The sequence below is a fragment of the Ruditapes philippinarum genome, unplaced genomic scaffold (genome assembly GCF_026571515.1).
Source record: "Ruditapes philippinarum isolate M1 unplaced genomic scaffold, ASM2657151v2 ctg144_1_1_1_1, whole genome shotgun sequence".
Taxonomy (NCBI): Eukaryota; Metazoa; Mollusca; class Bivalvia; order Venerida; family Veneridae; genus Ruditapes; species Ruditapes philippinarum.
In genome coordinates this window covers 24710-51156 of record NW_026862875.1, presented here as the reverse complement: position 1 = coordinate 51156, position 26447 = coordinate 24710, and the positions used below count along the sequence as shown (strand labels likewise).

The 26447-nt window shown below is 34.5% G+C and overlaps 1 protein-coding gene and 1 long non-coding RNA gene across 3 annotated transcripts; one reads left to right on the top strand and one right to left on the bottom strand.

Moving 5' to 3' along the window:
• Window positions 1–100: 100 nt before the first annotated feature.
• Window positions 101–21474, top strand: LOC132720459 (WD repeat domain phosphoinositide-interacting protein 4-like). Of its 2 annotated transcripts, none has more exons than XM_060704601.1 (12): window positions 101–155; window positions 4449–4530; window positions 8454–8522; window positions 9165–9269; window positions 11692–11779; window positions 12440–12534; window positions 14654–14727; window positions 15554–15676; window positions 16554–16639; window positions 17071–17172; window positions 18034–18152; window positions 20277–21474. In XM_060704601.1, the coding sequence occupies exons 2-12, from the start codon at window positions 4485–4487 to the stop codon at window positions 20381–20383; spliced, it is 1014 nt and encodes a 337-aa protein (XP_060560584.1). In that variant the 5' UTR covers window positions 101–155; window positions 4449–4484; the 3' UTR covers window positions 20384–21474. The 2 variants fall into 2 exon arrangements, with proteins under 2 accessions (XP_060560584.1, XP_060560585.1); XM_060704602.1 differs by lacking the exon at window positions 101–155 and adding an exon at window positions 4018–4149.
• On the bottom strand, window positions 18387–19756 carry LOC132720460 (uncharacterized). The gene is made up of 2 exons (XR_009624354.1): window positions 19105–19756; window positions 18387–18606 (listed from the first exon to the last, which is right to left on the bottom strand). It is a non-coding gene; the product is annotated as an uncharacterized LOC132720460 (long non-coding RNA).
• Window positions 21475–26447: the final 4973 nt, after the last annotated feature.

Genomic DNA, 26447 nt, shown 5'->3' with positions numbered 1-26447 from the left:
CTCTGTAGTATAAAAAACTTTAGTCTTCTTAAATGTCCTTTGTGTTCAATTATACGTCATTACGCCACATTTGACTTAAGTTCGCTAAATATATCACGAACAACAACAACAACACAAAATCAGCAAAACGAAAACGCAAAAGAAAACCCGTTTTGGTAATTTTGTTATTTTTATAACATATATTTACTTTTAAGTTATAGTCAATCACGACAGACAGTATCTCGATATTTAAAATAATATTAACGTAGCAATTTTCAAACATCGTACTGGAACACCGAACAGTCACGTGCGATGAAAACGAATAATCTGATAATTTCAAAAATCAGATAAATTTGTAATGATTTGGCCTCGGACACTCAATTAGTCAAAATTCGACCTTTTTTGTAATGATATATGAAACCTCATTATCTTTGTTCTAGCTTAATATTTTATTTCAATTTTCAAAATAACTGGTGTATTTTTGAACAATTGAAGGGAAACTAGACAGAGGTTTCACTATTTAGATGGTTGACACCAGGGAATTAGTAACAATTCGCCACAATAACGATTAGCCACTTAACGATTCGCCACAGTCAAATAACGATTCGCCACAGTTAAATAACGATTCGCCACAGTATGATTATAACAATAATTTTCTTAGATTGACTAGTCCTAGTTCAATTATATTAACTTTTTGTCCCCCGCCTTTTCGAAGAAAAAAGGGGGATATAGAAATAGGCTTCGTCCGTCTGTCTGTCCGTCACACTTTCGTGTCCGGTCCATAACTTTGTCATTTATGAAAGGAACTTGAAATAATTTGCTTTTTACTTGGCACAAATGTTTATTATAATAAGACGATGTGTCATTCGCACAACCAGACCCCTACCTCCAGGGTCAAGGTCGCACTTGCTCATTCAAGGTCAACATTGTCTAATAAAGACTATTTGAGGGTATATGTCGTGTCCGGCCCATAACTTTCTTATCTAAGAAGGGATTTTGTAAATACTTGCCATAATTGTTAACTATAATCAGACGATGTGTCATGCGCCAAAACCAGTCACCTACCTTCAAGGTCAAGGTCACACTTTGAGGTCAAATATTAACATAGTCTGTTACAGGGTATATTTCGTGTCCGGTCCATAACTTTGTCATTTATCAAAGAAATTTGAAATAAGTTGGCACAAATGTTTGTTATAAATAGACGATGTGTCATGCGCAACAACCAGACCCCTACCTCTAGGGTCAAGGTCGCACTTGCTCATTCACGGTCAACATTGTCTATTTGAGGGTATATGTCGTGTCCGGTCCATAACTTTCTTATCTATGAAGGAATTTTGTAAATACTTGCCATAATTGTTCACAATAATCAGCCAATGTGTCATGCGCCAAAACCAGTCACCTACCTCCAAGGTCAAGGTCACACTTGGAGGTCAAATACCTTCATAGTCTGTTACAGGGTACTTTTTGTGTCCGGTCCATAACTTTTTCATAGATCAAAGGATTTTGAAAATACTTGGCACAAATAGTCATTATAATAAGAGGATGTGTCATGCGCAACACCTGCATTCCTACCTCCAAGGTCAAGGTCACACTTAGGGGTAAAAAATTAACATAGTCAGTTTTAGGGTATATTTTGTGTCGGATCTAGAACTTCTTCATAGTTCAAGGGATTTTAAAATAACTTGGCACAAATAGTCACAATAATAAGACGATATGTCAAGTACAACACCTGCACCCCTACCTCCAAGGTCAAGGTCACACTTAGAGGTCAAAGGTTAACAGAGTCTGTTATTTGGTATATTTTGTGTCCCGTCCATTACTTCTTCATAGATTAAGGAATTTGAAAATACTTGGCACAAATAGTCACAATGATTAGATGATATGTCATGCGTAACATCTGTGTCCCTACCTCCAAGGTCAAGGTCACACTTAGAGGTCAAAGATTTACATAGTCTGTTATAGGGTATATTTTGTGTCCAATCTATAACTTCTTCATAGTTCAAGGGATTTTGAAAATACTTGCCACAAATAGTCTCAATAATAAGACGTTATGTCATGCACAACACCTGCATCCCTACCTCCAAGGTCAAGGTCACATTAAGAGGTCAAAGCTTAACATGATAGATTTTTAAATTCCGTGTTTCATTTTATTTTTTTAACAAATTTATTGTTGCATTTGCAGATCTAGCATTGATCATATACTTCAATCTTTTGAAATAGCACAATTTTATGCTTCATATAAAACTTCCCGAGGCGGGGGACGTTGGTAAGGATAATAATAATGTTTCTTCATATAAGTAATATGAAGTTATGCCCCCCCCCCCCCAGTGCAGATTTTCAATTAACAGTACAATCTTTCAATTATGTTTTTTTTTATTCGGTGTACCTGAGACATTTTCCGATCTATTCTTGTCATATTACACTTAATTTATCTGATAAGACGTAATTGATGCCATCTTTACGAGGTAAGGCCGAATTTGTGAATGAAGCACTGAAGCAACAGCGGTTATCTCATTAAAAGTAGCTAAATTTTATTTTACCAGCTTCCTCCTATTGTTATACGACCAATGTCTGAGACATGTTTACAGAATATGAAAACATAGTGTGTTAAATGTACATATTTATTTGACGAAAACACAAAGTCACCTTCAAAACGGCAATCAGGTTGTCTTTCTCAGGAATGATTTAAAGAAGATTCCTGAAAAAAAATGTAATGCTGGTTAAAGTATAATGTGTTTTTATTCAATAAAAGCTGTATTAAGTATAGGTTTTCAGGTTATATTATTAACAAATGTTAACTAATTTACAAATCTGTTTTGTAATTTTGGTAATAAAATATGCTCGTTTTCATGAGTTTTTTAGCTCGACTTTTTTTGAAAAAAAAATAGAGGTATTGTTATAGTCGCGGCGGCGTTGCCGTGCCGTTGCCGTCCGCAAACTTGTACCTGGATCATAATTTTTTTAGGTCTTGGTGTATTGTCTTCATACTTGGCCACAACAACCCTTGGGACAAGACCTTTCAGTAGACCACACTAATCTTGACCTTCATCCATAAATGACCTTGACCTTCAAGGTCAAATGTCCAAATTTTGCTTGTTCTTGCTATTATTGGCTGTAACTTTGTTATTTTTGAATGGATTGTCTTCAAACTTGAACATAATAATCTTCAAGGATATCCCTTAAAATAACTCAGACAGACCTTGACCTTCACTCATAAATGACCTTGACTTTGAAGGTCAAATTATTGAAATTTTCATTTTTTTGGCTATTATTGGCTGTAACTTTGTTATTTTTGATTGGATTGTCTTCAAACTTGAACATAATAATCTTCAAGGATAACCCTTAAAAATAACCAGACAGACTTGACCTTCACTCATAAATGACCTTGACTTTGAAGGTGAAATTATTGAAATTTTCATTTTTTTTGGCTGTAACTGGCTGCAACTTTGCCATTATTAAATGGATTGACTTCATATTATAACAGAACATTCTTAAGGACAAGACCTTCATGTTTATCAAACTCAGATTGATTTTGGCTCTCTAATGACCTTGACCTTGAAGGTTAGATTATTGAATTGAAGTATATATCTATATAATAATTTATTTTATATACAATTTTGGCATTTCATTGTTTCAGACTTACAAAAAATAATCAATATATATAAAATATATTTACTATATTGATATTTTTTATTATTTGAAAAATATTAATTACTTTACTGGTAGTGATTTCAATATCTAAACTGATACTCAATTTTTTTTTACTTATATGTCTTTCTTGTTCTTTCTGTTATTCTATTATCTTTTTTAATTTATTATAAATAGAATTTTCTCATGTTGTTACTCTTAAAATAAAAGTTTTATTTAAGAAATTTGTCTTTCATTTAAACCTCTAAACATTCTAATAATTCTTATTAACAATGCCATTGAAATCAACAAAATGAAACATTAAATTGAATTTCCCTTTTACACTGTTTAATAATTAAATTAAAATTTGTTAACTTTCCTAGTTAACATCTCTAAGAAAATGTGAGTGAAACATCCACACAATTGACAAAGTGGGAGTGAAACGTCTAGGTGTGAACCGTCTTGGAAGTGAAACGTCTCAATAGTGAAACGTCTTGGGGAGTGAAGCATCCGGGCTTCGAAAAATATAGCCCAATAAATTAGGTAAGGGGGGAAATATGAAATCAAATTCCAACCATTGAAAATTGAATTTAATCACAAATGAAAGAAAAGAATAAAATAAGGAAAGCTGGTATTTGTTTATTGGTTCATGTAATTGATGCTTTCATTGTTTATTTTGAGCAAGATGCCAAGAAACTTCAGGTCATAAACTGGCAAATAACATGCAGGTTAAACATGTAAAAGGAAAAGAAAATATAATGTTTAACATTTGTAATTTAAAAATAGAGACTGCAAAAATTAAGGTTATTAATAATTTAACATTTCTGTTTTGTTTTCTTCAGATATTGTTATTTTATGGGAGTACAAAAGATTCCAGGATGACCAGAAATGGAGTTCTAAGTTTGAGATTTAACCAAGATCAAGGTAGAGTATATATATGTATGGTCTTAGAAATTATGTAAAATAAGTAATCAGTTTAAAATAGGGATGGCAACGAGTAACCGGTTAACCGAGTACTCGATCGAACGTCCGAATATCGGTTAACAAAATTGATATTCGATTACTCGGAAAAAATGTATAATTTCTATTCTATTTGCTATTTAGACAGTTTGGTGTATCCAATTAGTTCAGAAATTCGGAGATGTTATACCTTCATGAATACCTGTTAAATGCAATCACAACTTCCTTGCAGAGGTGCGAAAATTATACGGCGATCAACAGTTTGACACGCGCACATGTGACGCTTACGTCATCCGGCCTCTTATGCTATTAAGTAACCTTTAATTGTGTAACACAATTGCATATTTGTGCCCGAATCTTGTTTTAAGGTAACATTTTTGAAAACAACAAAGGGCCGTATTGCTATCATGATAAAATAATTAAGGTAGTCCTTAGACCCGGTTAAATTTTTGTTGCCGCTGATCAGTCTATTTTATTACAAGAAGAAAAAGATGTTTCAACTGTTAAACATGTTTTAAACTTGATATTGCATTAATTAAAATGTTCTAAAATATAATGTCGTTGATTTAATTATGCCCCCATTTCGAAGAAAAGGGGGTATATTGCTTTGCACTTGTCGGTCCGTCGGTCCGTAGACCAAATGGTTTCCGAGTGATAACTAAAGAACCCTTAGGCCTAGGAACTTCAAACTTGGTATGGTGATTGGTCATGACCAGTAGATGACCCCTATTGATTTTGGGGTCAAGGGGTCAAAGGTCAAGGTCACATTGACCTTGAAAGCAAAAACGGTTTCCCATCAATAACTAAAGAACCTTAAGGCCTAGGAACTTCAAACTTTGTATGGTGATTGGTCATGACCAGTAGATGACCCCTATTGATTTTGGGGTCAAGGGGTCAAAGTTCAAGGTCACATTGACCTTGAAAGCAAAAACGGTTTCCGATCAATGACTAAAGAACCTTAAGGCCTAGGAACTTCAAACTTGGTATGGTGATTGGTCATGATCAGTAGATGACCCCTATTGATTTTGGGGTCAAGGGGTCAAAGGTCAAGGTCACATTGACCTTGTAAGCAAAAACGGTTTCCGATCAATAACTAAAGAACCTTAAGGCCTAGGAACTTCAAACTTGGTATGGTGATTGGTCATGATCAGTAGATGACCCCTATTGATTTTGGGGTCAAGGGGTCAAAGGTCAAGGTCACATTGACCTTGAAAGCAAAAACGGTTTCCTATCAATAACTAAAGAACCGTAAGGCCTAGGAACTTCAAATTGGTATGGTGATTGGTCATGACCAGTAGATGACCCCTATTGATTTTGGGGTCAAGGGGTCAAAGTTCAAGGTCACATTGACCTTGAAAGCAAAAACGGTTTCCGATCAATGACTAAAGAACCTTAAGGCGTAGGAACTTCAAACTTGGTATGGTGATTGGTCATGATCAGTAGATGACCCCTATTGATTTTGGGGTCAAGGGGTCAAAGGTCAAGGTCACAATGACCTTTTAAGCAAAAACGGTTTCCGATCAATAACTAAAGAACCTTAAGGCCTAGGAACTTCAAACTTGGTATGGTGATTGGTCATGATCAGTAGATGACCCCTATTGATTTTGGGGTCAAAGGTCAAGGTCACATTGACCTTGTAGGTAAAAACGGTTTCCAATCAATAACTAAAGAACCTTAAGGCCTAGGAACTTCAAACTTGGTATGGTGATTGGATATGACCAATCAGATGACCCCTATTCATTTTGGGGTTAAGGGGTCAAAGGTCAAGGTCACATTGACCTTGTAGGTAAAAACGGTTTCCAATCAATAATGAAAGAACCCTTAAGCCTAGGGACTTCAAACTTGAGATGGTGATTGGTCATGATCAGTAGATGACCCCTATTGATTTTGGGGTCAAGGGGTCAAAGGTCAAGGTCACATTGACCTCTTAGGTAAAAACGGTTTCCGATCAATAACTAAAGAACCCTTAGGCCTAGGAACTTCAAACTTGGTATGGTGATTGGTCATTACCAGCAGATGACCCCTATTGATTTTGGGGTTAAGGGGTTAAATGGCAAGGTCACATTGACCTTGTAGGTAAAAATGCTTTCCGATCAATAACTTAAGAACCCTTATGCCTAGGAACTTCAAACTTGGTATGGTGATTGGTCATGACCAGCAGATGACCTATTGATTTTGGGGTCAAGGGGTCAAAGGTCAAGGTCACATTGACCTTGTAGGTAAAAACGGTTTCCGATAAATTTACTAAAAACGCTTAGGCCTAGGAACTTCAACCTTTGTGTGATGATTGGTCATGACCAGCAGATGACCCCTATTGAGTTTTAGGTGAAGGGGTCAAAGGTCAAGGTCACATTGACCTTGTAAGTAAAAACGGTTTCTGATCAATAACTCAAGAACACTTAGGCCTAGGAACTTCAAACTTGGTATGGTGATTTGTCATGACCAGCAGATTTCTCCTATTGATTTTGGGATTAAGGGGTCAAAGGTCAAGGTCACAATGACCTTGTTAGTAAAAACGGTTTCTGATCAATAACTAAAGAACGCTTCGGCCTAGGAACTTCAAACTTGGCATGGTGATTGGTCATGACCAGCAGATGACCCCTATTGATTTTGGGGTCAAAGGTCAAGGTCACATTGACCTTGTATGTTAAAACGGTTTCCGATCAATAATAAGAGAACCCTAAGGCCTAGGAACTTCAACCTAGGCATGGTGATTGGTCATGACCAGCAGATGACCCCTATTGATTTTGGGGTCAAAGGTCAAGGTCACATTGACCTTGTAGGTAAAAACGGTTTCTGATCAATTTACTAAAAACGCCTAGGCCTAGGAACTTCAAACTTTGTATGATGATTGGTCGTGACCAGCAGATGACCCCTATTGAGTTTTGGGTCAAGGGGTCAAAGTCATGACCAGTAGATACTTTATAACCCTTATTAATTGTTTGATCACTGGGTCAGAAGTCATGCATAATAACCTTATCACATGACTAATTGGCTGCTGATAGGGGGCATACATGTTTTACAAACATATCTTGTTTTAATTAATTTGTCTCCTTTGCAATCCTATCTTTAGTTACGAATTCTATGAATGTAAGTAGCATGCGGACGGTGTTGATATTGTGTGATAAACTTTGAGGTATATTTGAAATCGTCCGAGTAACCGAGTACTCGATCGTAAAAATGACCGAGTACTCGAGTATTGATTTTGGTATCCGTTGCCATCCCTAGTTTAAAATTCTGTAGAGTCTGATTCAGCTGCAAAAACTTGCTTGGTTGTCCTTGTGTCCTATCTTATATCATAATTACCATTGCTCTTCACACCTTTATTTATTGACTGATAAATAGTTGGTGTATTTGCACAATCTAAAGACCATTATACTTGTATCATTTGATAGGTTTCAGATTGATTGAATCAACCACTGAAGCTAATAAAAAGATTGTGATACTCAGAGCTTCGGACAAGACGCATATTTGTGTATTGAAAATTATGAAATATGCATCAAAATTTAACTCTGTGTGTACCAATACTCTTTGAAAATAGTATCGGGTACTCCTTCACCTTGGTATAAAGTGCATAATTTGTCAAATAATTTCATATTAAGAACGTCGTAAAAATGAAACCAATCCTGTAAAAGTGGCTGGTTTCGGAAGAAACGAAACCAAGTCATTCCTCTCATATTGCATTTGCTGGGTAGGTTTATTATTGAGACAGGGTTATTATCAAATTTTAGGGTATTATATGAATGTTAAAAGTGCCTGAAAGATATGTTGGAATAGTCTATAATGCTACTAAACACAGACTTGGTACCATTTAAACTAAGAATATTTACTGAGAATATAAAGGAAGCTGTATTTTTGACTTGTATTGTATGATTGTATGTTTTCAGGATGTTTCACATGTGCTTCAGAATCCGGTCTTAGAGTGTATAATGTAGATCCACTGGCACAAAAATTATGTAAGTTGCCAAAAAATTTGGAAGGTTTGACTATAACTCAAACAGTATATAGGCTAGATTTGTTTAACGTGATATTCATGTAAATATGCTACCAAATATAGATTTGACAAGCATTTGTACAGTGGTCATAGTGTCTGTGTTCAACCAATGCATTAGAGGTTCAAGTCCTTCTGGTTTCACTACTATGTTACCTATAATACACTAGTACAGGTAATAGTTCGTTCTAGGAAGTGGTCTCAATAGCATTGCAAATCAGCTTAATCACAATCAAGGTATATGCATTTTAGATATAATGTTTAAAACTAAACACAAGTTTGGTCATGAATGTTAGTCATTTGATTTGTGAAAATCGTGCATTTTGGTATGTAAACAGTTATCCTAAAACATAGAGATTTTTAGTGTTGAATTGTAACTATTAGTTTGATGTTGTTTGAAACTCCAATCTCTTGTCTGTTTTTATCTCTTTATCTTGCTGTCCAATAAAGATACCAGCACCTTATTTCTTTATCTTTTATTTCCTTGGTTAAATTAAGGTTTTAAGAAAGACACCTTTATTTTTTGAAGGGGAAGTAATTCCTTTATATTGAATGTCCTGACAGTCATATTTTATATACTATTTATATGCATTGTTTCATTAATTAGATACAGATGCTGTGGGAAGTGTGGCCAGCGCTGAAATGTTGTTTAGAACCAATATTATTGCATTGGTTGGAGGTGGGAAAAATCCAAGATATGATGAGAAAGCAGGTAAGTTTTTTATAAAGAAATGCTATTTTTCATAACAGAAATAACAATTGCAACTACGGTAGTAATACTTTACATTTTCTAGTGGTAGCTAGGACTCCCCTTTGACACCAGTAAAGAGTATTAAGGAAAAAATGTGAGTTAAGAGCATAGTTGTAAAGGAGATGCATTTTGTGACTATTATTCCTGTTATGGTGAATAATAATACATGTAGTATGCCAAATATCATTTATCCCCTGCTGGTAATTAATTGATTTATGCGGAGAAGTGATAGTCAAGGTTATTATCCCCCGCCGAAATCTTTTCGGCGGGGGATATAGAAATAGTCTCCGTCCGTCCGTCCGACCTTCCGTCCTTCCGTCCGACATTTTTGTCCTGAGCATATCTCTAAAAGTATTTGAGTTATCAACTTAAACTTCATAGGTGGATAGACCTCATTGAGGAGGAGTGCAGTGCACAAGAATGATAACTCTACCCTGCATAATTTTTGAGTTATTGCCCTTTGTTATTTTTCAAAATTGATTTTTGTCCAGAGCATAACTCCAAAAGCCTATGAGATATCAACATGAAACTTCATAGGTGCATAGATCTCACTCAGGAGGTGTGCAGTGCACAAGAATGATAACTCAACCTTTCATAATTTTTGAGTTATTGCCCTTTGTTATTTTTCTTACTTAATTTTTCACCTGAGTGAGACATAACTCAAAAAGTGTTTGAGATATCAACATGAAATGTCATAGGTGGATAGATCTTATTGAGGAGAAATGTTGTGCGCAAGAATGATAACTCTTCCCTATACAATTTTTGAGTTATTGCCCTTTGTTCTTTTTCATGCTATTTTATCCAGAGCTTATCTCAAAAAGTATTTGAGGTATCAACTGGAAACTTCATAGGTGGATGGATCTCATTGAGGAGGAGTGCAGTGCACAAGAATGATAACTCTACCCTGCATAATTTTTGAGTTATTGCCCTTTGCTATTTTTAGGGATGGCAACGAATACCAAAATCAATACTCGAGTACTCGGTCATTTTTCCGATTGAGTACTCGGTTACTCGGATGATTGCCAGTGATCTTCAAAGTTTATCACACAATATCAACACCGTCCGCGTGCTACTTTCGTTTTCTATTTAAATTCATAGAATTCTGTAGATAGTAAATAGGACTGCACGGGAGACAAATTAATTATAATTAAATCAACAACATAATATTTTACAACATTTTGATTAATGCAATATCAAGTTTTAAACATGTATAACAGTTCATATATCTTTTTTCTTTTTAAAATAATATAGACTGATCGGCGGCAACAAAAGTTTAACATGGTCTAAATTCTAGTTACCTTTATTCTTACATTCATGATAGCAATCGGCCCTTTGTTGTTTTCAAAACAGTTACTTCGGCAATTAAAGGTAATTAATATCATAAGAGGCTTGATGACATAAGCGACACAGGTGCGCGTGTCAAACTGTTGATCGCCTTCGTTTTCGCACCTCTGCAAGGATGTTTTGATTGCATTTAACGGGTATTTATGAAGATACATGCTAATCTCCGAATTTCTGAACTAATTGGATATACCAATCTTTCTAAATCGCAAAAAATAGAAAATATATATTTTTCCGAGTTATCGAATATCAATTTTGTTAATCGATATTCGGACGTTCGATCAAGTACTCAGTTACCCGATTACTGGTTGCCATCCCTAGTTATTTTTCAAAATTAATTTTTGTCCAGAGCATAACTCAAAAGGCCTTTGAGATATCATTATGAAACTTCATAGGTGCATAGATCTAATTCAGGAGGTGTGCAGTGCACAAGAATGATAACTCTACCTTTTATAATTTTTGAGTTATTGCCCTTTGTTATTTTTCATACTTAATTTTTCAATTCAATTTTTTTCTCAAAAAGTATTTGAGGTATCAACTTGAAACTTCATAGGTGGATAGATTTTACTGAGGAGGGATGCAGCACACAAGAATGATAACCTACCCTGCATTATTTTTCAGTTATTGCCCTTTGTTATTTTCAGCCATCAGTATTCACATAGGTTTCAAATCTGTAATCACTATAGCCATCAGTTTTCATTATCAAAAGACCTCTTAAAATGGAATTATTCTGCTCTACTACATATACATTTCTCCAATGAGCAAACACATTCGGCGGGGGATGGCCATGTTGACATGGCTCTTGTTTAGTGAAGTCATACTTCATTATAGCAAATTGAAGCACATTGTTTAGAGATATATTGTTTGTAATTATAACTTGAAGGCTGTAGCTTACAGAATGTTGTTGGAACCAAGATTACATGTAAGTGTCCTTTGACAAATTATCAGACTTGACAAAAACTATTGATTTAGAGACATGTCATTAAATTGGAAATTGAACGAATAGAACTGTGTTAGATATGTTGATGTGAATGTATTTCAGTAACCATATGGGATGATAATCGTGGTGAACCTATAATAGATATAACATTTGCTCAACCAGTTCATGCTGTGAGAATGAAGAAAGACAGGTAATAATGTAACTTACTTTTATAATACTGTTTTAGTGGTTAAGTTAGCGATGCAGAAATATTGGGGAATTTCGCGAATAGACGAAAATCACTAAAATTTCCGCTAGCATCAATATCAACCAAACTGTCATTAAATTCTGCCCTTGCACAATTTTCTATTCTAATATTTCCTTACACGAAATGTCTGGAATTTGAAATTTGCTAACTTTTTGACATGCGGAAATATCCACTTACACAGTATAGACTGTATTCTTATATAATAATAACCATTGTTGTAAATTGCAATTTTTGTAACCAGTAAATATTTACTTTAGTCTATCTTAACATTTAATTTTTGTTGACTGCCATTTTGTCTTAGTGGCAGATTTTTTCACTAGTAAAATGTCACTTTTTAGGAGCAAATTCCTTATGTTGTTTGGTAAGAAAAATGCAGAGTCTTAAAAAAAATAGATTCTGAGTAATAGGCTTGGCAATAAATTCTTTGATAATAATGATAGCTGATAAAGCTATAAGACATTATCATATGTGTCTGTTTTTGATTTGAATTGAACAAATTTTTATTTTTTGTCATGAAACATTCAATTTAGGTATTTTTTCAGTAATATAATTTCTTTCAACTGTTTTAATCATGATAATCTACATGTATTGTAATTGTTCTAGGTTGATAGTGGTGCTACGCAATCAGGTCCATGTGTTCTCATTCCCCAACAATCCGCAGAAACTTCTGTCTTTTGACACCAGAGATAATCCTAGAGGTAACTTTTTACGGCACTAAGTTTTTCTTCTTGTTGAAAGTTCAAACTGTAGTAGATGTGTGCCAGATTTTTTTTTCTCAGAATTTGCATTAAATTTAGGGGAGTCTGTGGCTCAGTGGTTAACATTACTGACTACAAATCCCTTGTCCCTCACTGCTGTGGGTTTGCCCATTAATGTCAGCAATAATGCACAGAAGGGCACCTGAGGTCTTCATCCACAAGCTGGAAAGTCTCCATATGACCTATACTGTGTTTGTGCTATAGATAAATGTAAAACCCAACAAAAAAATAGCTTTACATTTTTAACCAGGTTTTCCGAAGGAAAAAACTGGTTATTAGATTGAGGTATGTCGGCGGGCGGGCGGACGGGCGGGCGGGCGTAAACAATTTCTTCTGTGCGCAACTCCTCCTACATTTCTCAACGGATTTTGACCAAACTTTCACAGAAGCTTTGTCATCAAGTGCCCTGGCGCATATTGTCGGGGTTTTGCGATTAGATAATATTTGACCTAATTATGGCCCTTTGTTTTTTTTTCCTTATATAGAATATATAGTGAACAATTTCTTCTGAGCGCAACTCCTCCTACATTTTACAACGGATTTTGACCAAACTTTCTCAGAAGCTTTGTCATCAAGTGCCCTGACACATATTGCCAGGGTTTTGCAATTGGTATATATTTGACCTAATTATGGCCCTTTGTTTTTTTTTCCTTATATAGAATATATAGTTTCTGTGCGCAACTCCTCCTACATTTCTCAACGGATTTTGACCAAACTTTCACAGAAGCTTTGTCATCAAGTGCCCTGGCGCATATTGTCGGGGTTTTGCGATTAGATAATATTTGACCTAATTATGGCCCTTTGTTTTTTTCCTTATATAAAATATATAGTGAACATTTCTTCTGTGCGCAACTCCTCCTACATTTCTCAACGGATTTTGACCAAACTTTCTCAGAAGCTTTGTCATCAAGTGCCCTGACACATATTGCCAGGGTTTTTGCAATTGGTATATATTTGACCTAATTATGGCCTTTGTTTTTTTTCCTTATATAGAATATAAAGTGAACAATTTCTTCTGTGCGCAACTCCTCCTACATTTCTCAACGGATTTTGACCAAACTTTCTTAGAAGCTTTGTTATCAAGTGCCTGGCACATATTGTCGGGGTTTTGTGATTGGAAAATATTTGACCGAATTATGGCCCTTTGTATATTTTTTCCTTATACAGAATATATAGAGAACAATTTCTTCTGTGCTCAACTCCTCCTACATTTCTCAACGGATTTTGACCAAACTTTCTTAGAAGCTTTGTTTTCAAGTGCCTGGCACATATTGTCGGGGTTTTGTGATTGGATAATATTTGACCGAATTATGGCCCTTTGTATATTTTTTCCTTATACAGAATATATATAGAGAACAATTTCTTCTGTGCTCAACTCCTCCTACATTTCTCAACGGATTTTGACCAAACTTTCTTAGAAGCTTTGTTTTCAAGTGCCTGGCACATATTGTCGGGGTTTTGTGATTGGATAATATTTGACCGAATTATGGCCCTTTGTATATTTTTTCCTTATACAGAATATATAGTGAACAATTTCTACAGTGCGCAACTTCTCCTACATTTCTCAATGGATTTTGACCAAACTTTCACAGAAGCTTTGTCATCAAGTGCCCTGGCGCTCACTAAATTCCCATGTTTCTTCCAAGACATCATTCAAGTATTTTTTTAAAATTGTGAAGATACTTTTCTTGATATCGCACAAAACACCACACGCCAATATTGTTGACAAAAGAAAATGACAAAAGACGCAAAAATGCAAAAATTAAGCAAAAATAAAGTACTGTTTACCTTTCTAAAACATTTGGGGAAAAAAGGCGAATAGACAACATAAAATTTCTCAATCATTTTTGTTTGAGGAATATTAAAAAAGCCATAATTCCTCCTAAAAGTTCAATTAAAAACAAATGCCCCTTCATGACAAAGCTTCTGTGAAATATTTTGCTGAAAACCTGGTTGCATCGCATTGCGATGTTCCTTGTTATTTACCTGTATAAAGTACATATTTTAGACAGAAAAATCATAAATTGCCCTTGTTAAAGTTAGTTGATGATATTTTCAGGTCTATGTGAAGTGAGTCCTGTTGGGGCCAATCTTGTTTTCCCAGGTCACATCTGTGGGAGTGTTCAGATTGTGGTAAGCATTACTGATGTGTTAATTGATAGGGCTATAAGATTTATGAAATTATAAATTTTACAGCATCTGTTTACACAAATGACATGTCGTGCAGTGTAGTTTTGTCAAAGAATACATTTAACTTTTGTACTAAGGGCTCATTGTTTCAAGCTGTTTACTATATGTTAACTTAGTTTCTATACAAACATTGCATTGACCGGGTTGCTTTTCGCACAAATGTACATCTGCAACAATACTATGTACAAATCTCTGTTTTCATTGGTTTAAACATAGATCATAATTTCAGATCATCATTATGTTTCAACTATTGTAATCAAATATTTCTACACCAATTTGGTTTTAAGCTTTGCTACAAAGACCTACTTCTATGTGGAAAAAGTGTATGTACCAGTACATTATCAAAACAGCTAGGGTCACTTGAATGATTGTGGGTTTTGTTTGGATTTTGTTTTCCTATTTATCAAACTCAAACTGCTATTAGGGGACCTAGACATGTACTTGGATGATATAAGCAATATTTGCACTGGTCTGTGCGAAATGTGTTTAAAAAAGAACCTAATCAAGAAATCATTGGTGGAATTCAAACATACAACCTCTGGATTAGGAGTCTTATGCTTTACCCTTACACCACTCTTTCCACATCATGATGATAATGTTTTCAGACTTAGTTGGTGAAGTTAGAAGAAGAATATACAAGATAATTATTTTATTCATGTAATGTATAGAACAATATTTATATAGGTGACAAGTATTTCATTTTCAGAATCTTGATCACATGTAAAGTATGGAACAATGTTTAGTTAGGTGACAAATATTTTATTTTCAGAATCTGGATCATTCACAGCCTGGTCAGACATCATCACCTGTTACAATAAATGCTCACAAGACAGAACTCGCCAGTGTGGCTGTAAATCAGCTGGGCACACTACTTGCCACTGCCTCTGTTAAAGTATGCAATATGTTTCCCTTATGCTTAAATCATTCAAATTTCAAATTTTTTGAAGTTTTTCCATGACTTTGATCTTATATTGTAACAACTCGAATTGTGGTGAAGTTTTCTATCTTTTCCAATGACTTCGATCAATTCTATTTCTTTATTCATTTTAGAAAATAGATTTCAACTAAAAGAGCATTGTCATATGAATTATAGTTGCTCAGTTCAAGTATGCAGTAGTGTAGTCAATAGGCTCATAGTTATGATAATGCTAGAAAAATCGCCACTTCAACTCACTTGCCCCTCACCGTTGTGGGTTTAAATCCAGTCAGACTTTGGATTATTTCATATAAGTAAGCTAACCAGACAGCTTAAGGAAGGTTGATGGTTGTACTCGGGTGCCTGCTGATGCCTCAAATAATGCACAAAGGCGCACCTGAGGTCTTTCTCTACCAGTAAAGCTAGAAAGTCACCCATATTACCTTTATAGTGTCAATGTGACATGATCCAACAACAAAGCAAGAAAAAGAAAAAAATCCATTATTAATATGCACATAGAAAGTGAATGGTTGGTAATATGTTACCTATGGTAAAGAAGTAATTTTCTTGACATTAATTATTTAGTTTATGGACGTTATATTAATGTATCAACTGTCCATATTACTTCTTTCATATATCTTGGAATAACACACCCAAGATTTTCATCTTTGCTTAACAAGGAAGCTGGCTTAACAAGGAAAAATTGCAAGCAGTTGTAGAATATAGATTGCATTAATTTGGTTTTCAAAAACAACTTTATAATAACTTCAAAATCGGTTTCGGATTTGAAAACACGTGCAGAGTTCCTTTATTAAAAGACATTAATTTCAATGGTTTGAATTGTTTTTATTAGGGTACATTGATAAGAGTATTTGACATCAACAAGAAAACATTACAGCTAGAACTGAGGCGAGGAGCTGATCCAGCCAAACTTTACTGGTAAGTTTATAGCCTGACCTTCCTTTGTCTCTTTTGTAGAGCCAAGCTATATGTAGTTTGCATATTCATACAGTCTGACCAGGTTTAATACTGTTTGACTCCATATCATAATGCTCCTCACCACTTTTATATTGAAAATACAAAAACTGCAAAAATGTTTTGTGTATGAACGCTATCCAGTAAGATTTCAGAAGGTTGGTGGTTAACATTTGTAAATGCTTTGAAAAATGTACCAAGAGGCAGGGTTATTATCAATTTAGACAGAAATTTGCCGAAAGACCTTAACAGTGTGTGGGGTATTTACAAAAGACTGTATGAATTGAATGTACAATGCATCATGATAGTCTAAATATAAATTGGGAGTTACTATGCATTGAAAATGTTCTTTCATATTTTAGTTGACAGCAACATTGTTATACATGTATTTTCAGCATTTCATTCAGCCTGGATTCAGCTTACTTGTGTGCATCAAGTGATAAAGGTACAGTGCATATATTTGCTGTAAAAGAGACGGAACTTAATAAAAGATCTACGTAAGTACATGAACGTTCTAAAATATTTATTTGTTAGCAGTATCATACAAGTAGTGAGATGTGATTAATATTCCGGAATCTTCCATATACTTTGCTGTAAAAATAGGAATTTTTTTGTTTCTAGATGACCAAAATAACTTTTAAGACAGACCTTGATTAAACTCAGCAGTAGCATACATTTATTTATAGATAGCTTGTTAACATATTTATAGATTAAAGGGATTCTGTGGTTGAGTGGTTAAGGTCGTTGACTTCAAACCACTTGCCCCTCACCGCTGTGGGTTCGAATCCCGACAGGGACTTTGGATTCTTTCATGTGAGGAAGCTATCCAGCTAGCTTACGGAACGTCGGTGGTTCTACTCAGGTGCCCGTTCGTGCCTGAAAAAATGTTCAGAGGGGCACATAAGGTCTTCCTCCACCAGTGAAGCTGGAACGTCGCGAAATGACCTATACTGTGTCGGTGTGACGTAAAACCCAAATCAAACAAACAAAGGGATTCTGCTGAGGGTTTTTTACATGACAGAACTGTGACTTATTTTTGGAGATTACAGTTCCATTTAATGAAGGTCTAGATCAATAACTTGTGTACAAAATTTTAGATCAGTTGCTCACTTTGTTTTTCCAGAATAATTATTCTAATTGTGAAAAGTGACCCAAAATTGGGCTAAGTATAGCACACAAAAAAGGATTTTCAATATATTTCTGAGAATATTTCTTAAATTTTCTTTTGAATATCTTTGTTTTTGGTCTTTGTTTTTAGTGCCTTGACTGATCTAGTAAAAAATTTTTTTATGTGTTTAGGCTTAGTTGAGTTCCTTTAACAGTATACATGTATATCATTTTATGATTTGCTCTTTCAGGTTTAAGAAGATGGGTTTTCTCGGCCAGTATGTTGAGTCACAGTGGGGTTTAGCTAACTTTACTGTGCCTGCAGAATGTGCTTGTGTCTGTGCCTTTGGTCCTAGTCAATCTGTGATAGGTAAGCCAGGGATAAAAACTAACCATTTAAGCTTGGTGGCCACCTGGGCCACTGACTGTAAAATTTTGGTGGCCCAGTAAATATATTAGTGGACCAACAATTTCTGAACGGAAACGGGGCTAGCACTGGCAATTTTTTTTTAGCCATTTTTTTAGCAGCAAAAATTGTGTGCCTGTATTTTATTTTCAAATAAGGCAAAATTGTACGGCATGAGGTATTTAGAAAAACATAAACTATATTGCCTACTTTTATTTTGGTACCTACATTTTTTATCACATTAACACATCAAACTTATATAATTTACAGTCAATAATCATAAAAGCTTCCAGCTCAGTAGCTATAACATTTGCCTGGTTAAGTCAGTGGCATGACAGTAACAGCAGAAACACATTCCAATGTGCTGCTTCAGCTTGCTTGGTTAATGACAAAGATTTGGCTTGAAGACTATATGTATCTGAAATAATACAGAAGAAACAAATTTGAAAGTAAGAAGAGTGAAGAAAATAATATTGAAAATTCTAAACAAAAGATAATTCAGGAATAAAATAACATGTACTACTGTCATTATAAGTGTACAGGAATCAGTTTAAGTTATCTGACGGCATTTTGTATGTTTCTTAACTGAATCTTTCTATAATTTTTCACAGCCATAAGCCATTTATAAATGAATACTTCTGCAAGAGCTTTAGGGGTTACAAACTTAAATTTGATTTTAAGCCAAATCAAGGTCAATCTTTTTTCCCCAGGAATTCTCTGTAAAGCCAAATGTCAAATAAATTTCTTGTAAAGGCATAATTAGGTCAGAATTAAATGGCAATCACCCCCCCCCCCCCCAAAAAAAAATATAAAAAAGAAAAAAAAACACACACAAAAATATAAACCATTACTCTTAACTAATGATTTCTTTGATCTGTTTATCAACAACGATAAGATTTACTGAATGCAAACTTACCGTCAACAGGTCAAGTTGTCAACTGCAGAACATAATTTGTTGCTAATTCATACCCAAACTTCTGATTTGATTAGCGATAATCTTGAGTAATCTTGGGATGCCACTACTTATTGTTTCATATTAAATATTTAGACCCAATTTTCCAATGCATATTCAACAATCTGCCAGGTATGTTCACGACAATTAGTGTCATATTTATCAGCTGATGTAAACAAACGGTGAGGGCCAGTGTATTAGACTGTGTTACTGTTCATATCGATATTTAATACAGAAGGGAAGTTAAAAATATAAACCAGTCAATGACCCACAAGAAGCAGACTGTGTCGCTGTGTTTTGAGATAAGAAGCGGTAAAGCGGAAATGAAAAATGGAAAACCAAATGTGTACTTTTCCATTCTTAAAATAGCAAATGCTAAATTTAGACTGGAGATTCCAAAAGTCATACTTTAGTCGTGATTTTCTTGAGCCAATTTAATAATTTTGGAGCCAATTTGCTCATTTGAATTTTCACATGAGTTGATTTAATAGCGGATATTAATTTAATCTACGGCCTTTTTTTTAATCGCCGACTGGACGACTATTTTGAAATTTTTGGTGGTCCAATTACAAATTAAGTCGCCGTGGGCGACTGGGCGACCGCTAATTTTCAGCCCTGTAAGCCAAACATGTAGACAACGTTTCGTTTAACATAATGATTTTTAGATAACAGATGTTCTCTTTGGGGATTTAAAAGTGTTCAGTTAGCATGTAAAGAATTAAATTTTAGTTACTTATGACTAATACAGTCCTTGGTTTAAACTCTAGGGAGGTATTATTAAAATTCAAATGAAGGACCATTCCATACAGCTTTTGCAGGTTTGAATAATGCTCGAAGATTGTTTTCCCCATGTCAGGATTTCACTTACTTTGTCAAGAGTTGAATGTTTAGATGTTTATGGCTAGTAGTAAAATGAGTTCTACCATTGGTCAGTTTTAATCACATGATCAGGAATAACCAATCAAATGCTTAAGTTTAAACCTTACTGTATAAAAGATCAGATTGTTGTTACATGATATCTAAAGGATACTTAAGAGTTATTTCCCTTGTCACTTTTGCAAGATACAAAAAGATATCTGTGCCATTAAATTAATCTGAACTGTATTTAAGTGATATTTTCTTTTTATCTTTTTAAGCTATATGTGTTGATGGAACATTCCATAAGTATGTGTTCTCAAAGGACGGCAACTGTAACAGAGAGGCTTATGACATTTATTTGGACGTTGGCGATGATATGGAGTAATGATCACTGGAAATGTCTGTGTTTATAAAGGGACGGAAACAAACTATACAGATTAATGTGATAGGTGATTTGGTGTAGTGGTAAGGTGAAACCTGTGATGGAAAGATAAAAGTCTTAAGAATATCTGTGATAAAATGAGAATTTATAAATTCATTTGATTGGATGTGTGCAATATGGTTGTGGAGAATTGTTCTAACAGGTTTAATTTGTTTAGTATGTATTTAATTGAAAAATAGGTAAGATTATATATGGATTTAGATAGTTTTAAAGATATAGAGTAAGGAGTACAGTATTTGAAGACTTGGATAGCTTTGGTAATCCAAGCATTTAGCCAAATCAACATTTTGAACTAATTGCTAAGGTCAAGTAATTTCAAAGTTCTACTTTCAGTTCTGTTAAATTTATGTGATACTTAGTTAGTTTGGGAATACTTATTTTAATAAAAGTCTTCAGAATATGAAAAAAACACACAAAAGTTTACGCCCTTGCAAAAATTGTAATTTTACAGTAAGGGGTGTGACTGACTGCAAGATATGTTTGGAAATAAATCAAACATAATTGGCTACATTAAGGAACTCGATTTAAATCTATCTCAAAATAAAACATTCAATTGCATGCAGGGATGAAAATGAATTGTTTTCTTTTTTCATAATTGAATTGAATGTAAACTATTAAGAGCTGGAAAAAAAACGGACCTAGAACTAGTTTTATATACCAATTATTTTGTTTATTTCATATACATACTGACTCATGACTTGTATAAAAATTATACTAATCTTAAAATACACTAAAATTGCTTTCAAATTTGAATAGTCACCAGATTTTCCACAGATTTTTAGCTTGTCTGTTTCGAAGAATAAGTCAAGCTATTATGATCGCTGCATCGTTGTTGTGCAAAAACTTTTAATGTAGCACATTATTATTCAAACATTTCAAAAGGTATCAACATGAAACTTGGAATACTTACTTACGACGACAAGGTGCAGCTGTTAGACAAGGGACATAATACTGAAAGCAATATTTTTGGAGTTATGTCCCTTTTTACTTAAGAATTTGGAACAGACGAAGGTTAACACCTCATGTGGTGGTCTTGTTTATTTATAATGTAGATAATTTCTTTCCTTCATCTATGAAATTGTGTCAACTAAAAGCTCTGTCACAGTCCAGGGCTTACTAAGAATAAGCTACCAATACAAGTTTAAGCTAAAAGAGTAATACATGTCAACACCAGGACAGGTTTACAATATTTTATTAGTGTCAACTAGTTTAAGTCAATATTTGACCTTATTCAGGACAAATTAATGCTAAAATTTTTGCTATTAAAGTATGGAAAAAACAGCTACACTTAATGATGTTTGTTACTAAAATTAAAGTGTAACTAAATGTAGAAGTGATTTTGGCTGAATGCCAATGAGTCCTAGTAGACTGTATTACAATGAAAAGGTCTTATCTGCTGGCGAAAAGTCCATATGTTCTGTTGACAATGATGATTTGATGGGAAGATTAAATGAGACTTACCTTTGAAAAGGGGAAGTTGAAGTTTGATCAATATTTTATCAACTACAAGCCACTTTTGTCTGTAGTCAATCTTGCCCAATTATCAGATTATAATTGTCTTTTTCCAGCTTCAAAGTTGTCAGTGGTGTTTTTCAGAACAATATTTTTATTACTTACGTCTATTTCCGGTAATTTCGTTAGGCTTGTGATTTTTTCTGGCTCAGCCATTTGTAGTTGTTGTAGTTGGTTGGCTGCTTTTGGGAAGGTCTCTTTACAAATATGTGTCTGTAGTTTCAAGGTCTGTTGTTCTGACCTCCCCCTCTTTTCCCTAAAAGAGGCATGGATTTAAGATTTTGCGTCATCATTGGTGTTTTCTCATTGACGGATTTTGCATCCTCCTTCAAAGAATCCCCAAATTTGAAATAGTTGCGTGGCTGAGTTTGTAAGTTTTTAAGATTGGCCGGTCTCATGTGTATTTCTCTCCGAGTTCTGTCATTCGATTTTCATCAGGAGCAGCCCTCAAAGCCCTGTCGGTAATTTCTGCAATTTTGTCAGAGACTTTGTCACCAGTTTCTATTTTTTCCTTGAACTGATTGTCCAAGTCTTGTAAAATATCATCTTCATTCTCTCTGTCGTTGTCTCCCGTGTCATTTCCGTCCTCGGAAAATAAATCGTTAATTGAATCATTAATATCTTCAGATTCTGACTGAGATTGTATGGAATGTCTATCAGCCATGTCTTTAAAGTAGTGGTGAAATTAGTTCGAGTACTTGAAAAGTCATTGTCTTTATTTTCTGTTTAGCAGTAATGTTCATGTCCTTATGTGTTTGTTTTTTTTGTATAAGCCAGTTGGGGAAACAGCACCTGTCCTATTATTAATTAAAAAAATAATTATACACATGTTCTCCGAATTCTAGCCATTTTGTAATTGAATAACATTTTCTTCAAATTTACTTAAATTATTTGTAGGTATACCATAAAATCTTTATAAGACAGATGTACCCCATTGGTTATAAAGTGTTCTTATGATAGTCTTAAGGTTTTTGGTGATATAATAAAAAGAATTTCGGATAGATTGGTGAACAGTACAATTAATTTTCTTTTCTTTTTATGTCTTGTAATATTGGTGATTCTGAAAGGTTGTTCCGCCACTGTAGTTGTGGTAAGGTGTTGCACCTCATGATATGGGTGTCAAGAAGAGTTTCTCGTAAATATTTGATGTCTTTGTTGATAATAGACTAGTCTTTGGATCCTATCTTGCCCCCCCCCCCCCCCAAAAAAAAAAGATGTTTTTTTTGTTGAATTAATATCTACATAATAATAGTATATAAATTAATATTTACACAGTAATATTTTTAAATGTTTTAAAACTAATTGTAAGTGTTCATTAAATTATTTTCTTCCAAATGTAAGAATATCCTGACTTAGATATCATGATTGCTTTGTATAATTCATATGTGATGTTTATCACAAAGAATAGTTTTACTAAATAATCTGACCATATAGTGAAATTAGGAATACACAAGTCAAATGAACAACAACAAGCTTTTTAGTTCAAACTATAGATTAAATTGTGTGAATGAATATATATATATGTTATCTAATTATAATTATGTTAAAGATTACTTTAAGTTCATTGAAAGAATTTCCCTACGTTAATAAGAACAGATATTTAAATTATAACCAATATTTATTTTGCAATAAGCATTAATAAAATGATGAGAAATAAATTCTCAAATTATAATAAAGCACTAAGGTTTCGAAAAAGTACCGGTAGACAGATACACCTAGCCAACAAAATGAAGAAATGCATGAGCTTATGTAGACAATACAACATGCAAAAATCACATGACCAAATAAACAATCAAACATTGGATTAAAATAGGAGGAAAATAACGAATGAATGAAGCCGTAACAAATTAACTTTAGTGCTTTTTTTATTTCTGGAATGTTCAAAGGACTGGTGTGCAAATGGTTTGATAAAGAGGAGTAGTTTTATTGAGTAGAGTTGCATACTGTCTGTGCGTGTGTCCCTCCACATAGCCTGCAAACGTGACTACCTACAAGGGATAAAAGGACAATTACGACCAGTGTTAAAATAATTACATGCAAGTAAACCTGCTTTAGGACTGACCATACGCTGTTTGAAAAGCTTTGATGTTGGGGGGCCTGATACTTGAGTGGTAGGTTGTCTGATAGCGGGCCTGGTTTGACCTGTGAATTCCTGTGCCCTAGTTACATGACCATTAACATGGAGCAACCAAAGTTTGAGGTTGATGGTGCCCCATGAGCTAGAGGGGTTATAAGATTTGTTTTGGTGGAATTGTTCGTCATATTTCCACCAAGAGTCAGACCTTGTGGCAGTCAGTCGTATGTCCCGGAGGTATTTCAACAACTCCTGGGACCTGTTGGGGAAGCGTTCGATGAAAATGCTTATGAATACTATGAAAGCCGATGACCACTGTTCAACTGACAACTTAAATGTTGACCCCCTCTGCTTTGTTATGCATAACTTTCCATTTTTTATTTGGAGTTCCCCGAAAGGGCCATCATCAGCATAGTCATGCAACTGACTGGTGGATTTTAATAAAATTGACATGTCTATAAAGTTGCCAGCCCAAACTTTTTCATTGATCTTTTGGGGTATTCCACTTCCTAAACTTGTAAAATCATCTGAATTAGTATGATTTGTAGCCGCCGAATTATTGATATAATATTGTCGAATGGCTCAAAACTCGTAACTGGCGGCATTGGAAAGATAAATTGAGCCGTATTAATATTACCTTGCAAAGATTCGGCAGCGGCCGCATCGACATCGACACCACCTTGCAAATGTAATGCAATGCTTGGTCTGGCATTTCTGTCATACGAGGTTCTCCTCTGCCACGCTTTGGCAATGGTGTGGCTGTATTTGAGGCGGTTTGTGACCTTACTCTTTTTCCACGGCCTCTGGGCATTTTCTTTTATTTGTGCGTTTTTTATTTTCTTAGCACGTTTCTTTGGCAAAAGTTCCCGGATAATGGTAAACCTCCTTTGAAGAGTATCCAGTAGGGTATAATTCCGTACTACGGTACCGGATTAAACACACACCTACCTACCCTATAGATGATGCGTTTAAGAAGAATTATCGAATACAAGATTCTATATAATCGCCATTAACTTAGGCATGAATGACAAAATGGCTGCGCCCATAAAATAACAATAATTGAATGCAGTGTAAGTAATAACCAAAAGAATTTAAGTTAAATACACATTTAAGATGCAAACTATTACATTCCTTCCTCCTTAAATGTAAATATTGAAAATATTTAACAAAAAAAACTTATATAAAAGGAGAAAGAATTACCTTGATCAAGATGAACCAAATACCTTTATTTATTCTTACTTAATATGTGACCAAATCTTATTATATGAAAAATTAAAGCACTTTTATTTTCTAAGTAAAACCCTATTTTCAGTCTAAGTGAAAAATAACTTCTATAAAAAACTCAAAAATTTACTATCAGCTTTATTATAAAACATTACACAAATAAACTTTAGGAAAAGAAAATGCATTTACACATAATTGTAATGACCATTAACAAAATGATTTAATCAGTTAAATTTGATATCATCAAAGTAGTCCAATTCCTCAGGAGTAAAACTATCTTCCCCCAAAAAATGTCCCTCCTACCTTTCCTCCTCTCCTCCTGATCTTTAACCTTCTCTCCTCCACATTCTTTTCTTTCCTTCTTCTGAAGCTCACTTCTCTCCTCAGCTGTAAGGTAGCAAGGTTTTAGGGTATTTCCCTTCCGCCTGAAGTTTACACTAACTACTCTTTTCAGTTTACATGAGTGACTTTGGCCAAACTGACGAGAATGTTGCCTCCTGTCAGTTGCCCTCTGGAAATTTCTATGACAATTCATACAGTGGTACATGGTGATAATAGGGTGATGGAACCTAGACCAGTGCTCAGAAAAACAATTATATCTAAATAGTCTAACTCCTTGGGAGTAAAACTCACAATTCCCCCAAGATTGTCCGTCCTGCCTTTCCTTGGGATATTTCCCTTCCTCCTGAAGTTTACATTAACAACTCTTTTCAGTTCACATGAGTGACTTTGGCCAAACTGATGATAATGTTGTCTCCCGTCAGTTGCCCTCTGGAAGTTTCTATGGCAGCTCATACACTGATACGTGGTTACAATAGGATGATGGAACCTAGCCCAGTGCTTAGCTGTTTTGAGCACCTGTGTAAACACGTGTAGACAATAGGTTAATAGAATCTATCGTTGGGTTAGATAGAGGATAGGGAAATCCCACCCCGAGGGTGATCGGTTCCATCGGGAACGAACACTATTCGGGCAGATATTAGTTTTTTTTAAATATGCTGTGCACAAATATTACAATATAAAAAAAACAAACATTGATACCTATTACTGCTCATTTTCATTTTCCGTTGTTTCTTGTAACTCTTCTAAAAAAATTTGTTGGTACTTTGAAATTATTTCATTGATTTGTGAATTTTGAAATTTCTTTCCATTTTTTTCTAAAGCAATAGTTATTTTTAATGAATCTTCAATTCTTTC

What these genes read in the sequence shown, in the direction of transcription:
- LOC132720459 (XM_060704601.1), top strand. Translation starts at nt 4,485, where the DNA reads ATGACCAGAAATGGAGTTCTAAGTTTGAGATTTAACCAAGATCAAG. An exon ending in GAGATTTAACCAAGATCAAG is followed by an intron (nt 4,531 to 8,453) that starts GTAGAGTATATA and finishes GTATGTTTTCAG; the next exon opens with GATGTTTCACATGTGCTTCA. An exon ending in CACCAGAGATAATCCTAGAG is followed by an intron (nt 12,535 to 14,653) that starts GTAACTTTTTAC and finishes TGATATTTTCAG; the next exon opens with GTCTATGTGAAGTGAGTCCT.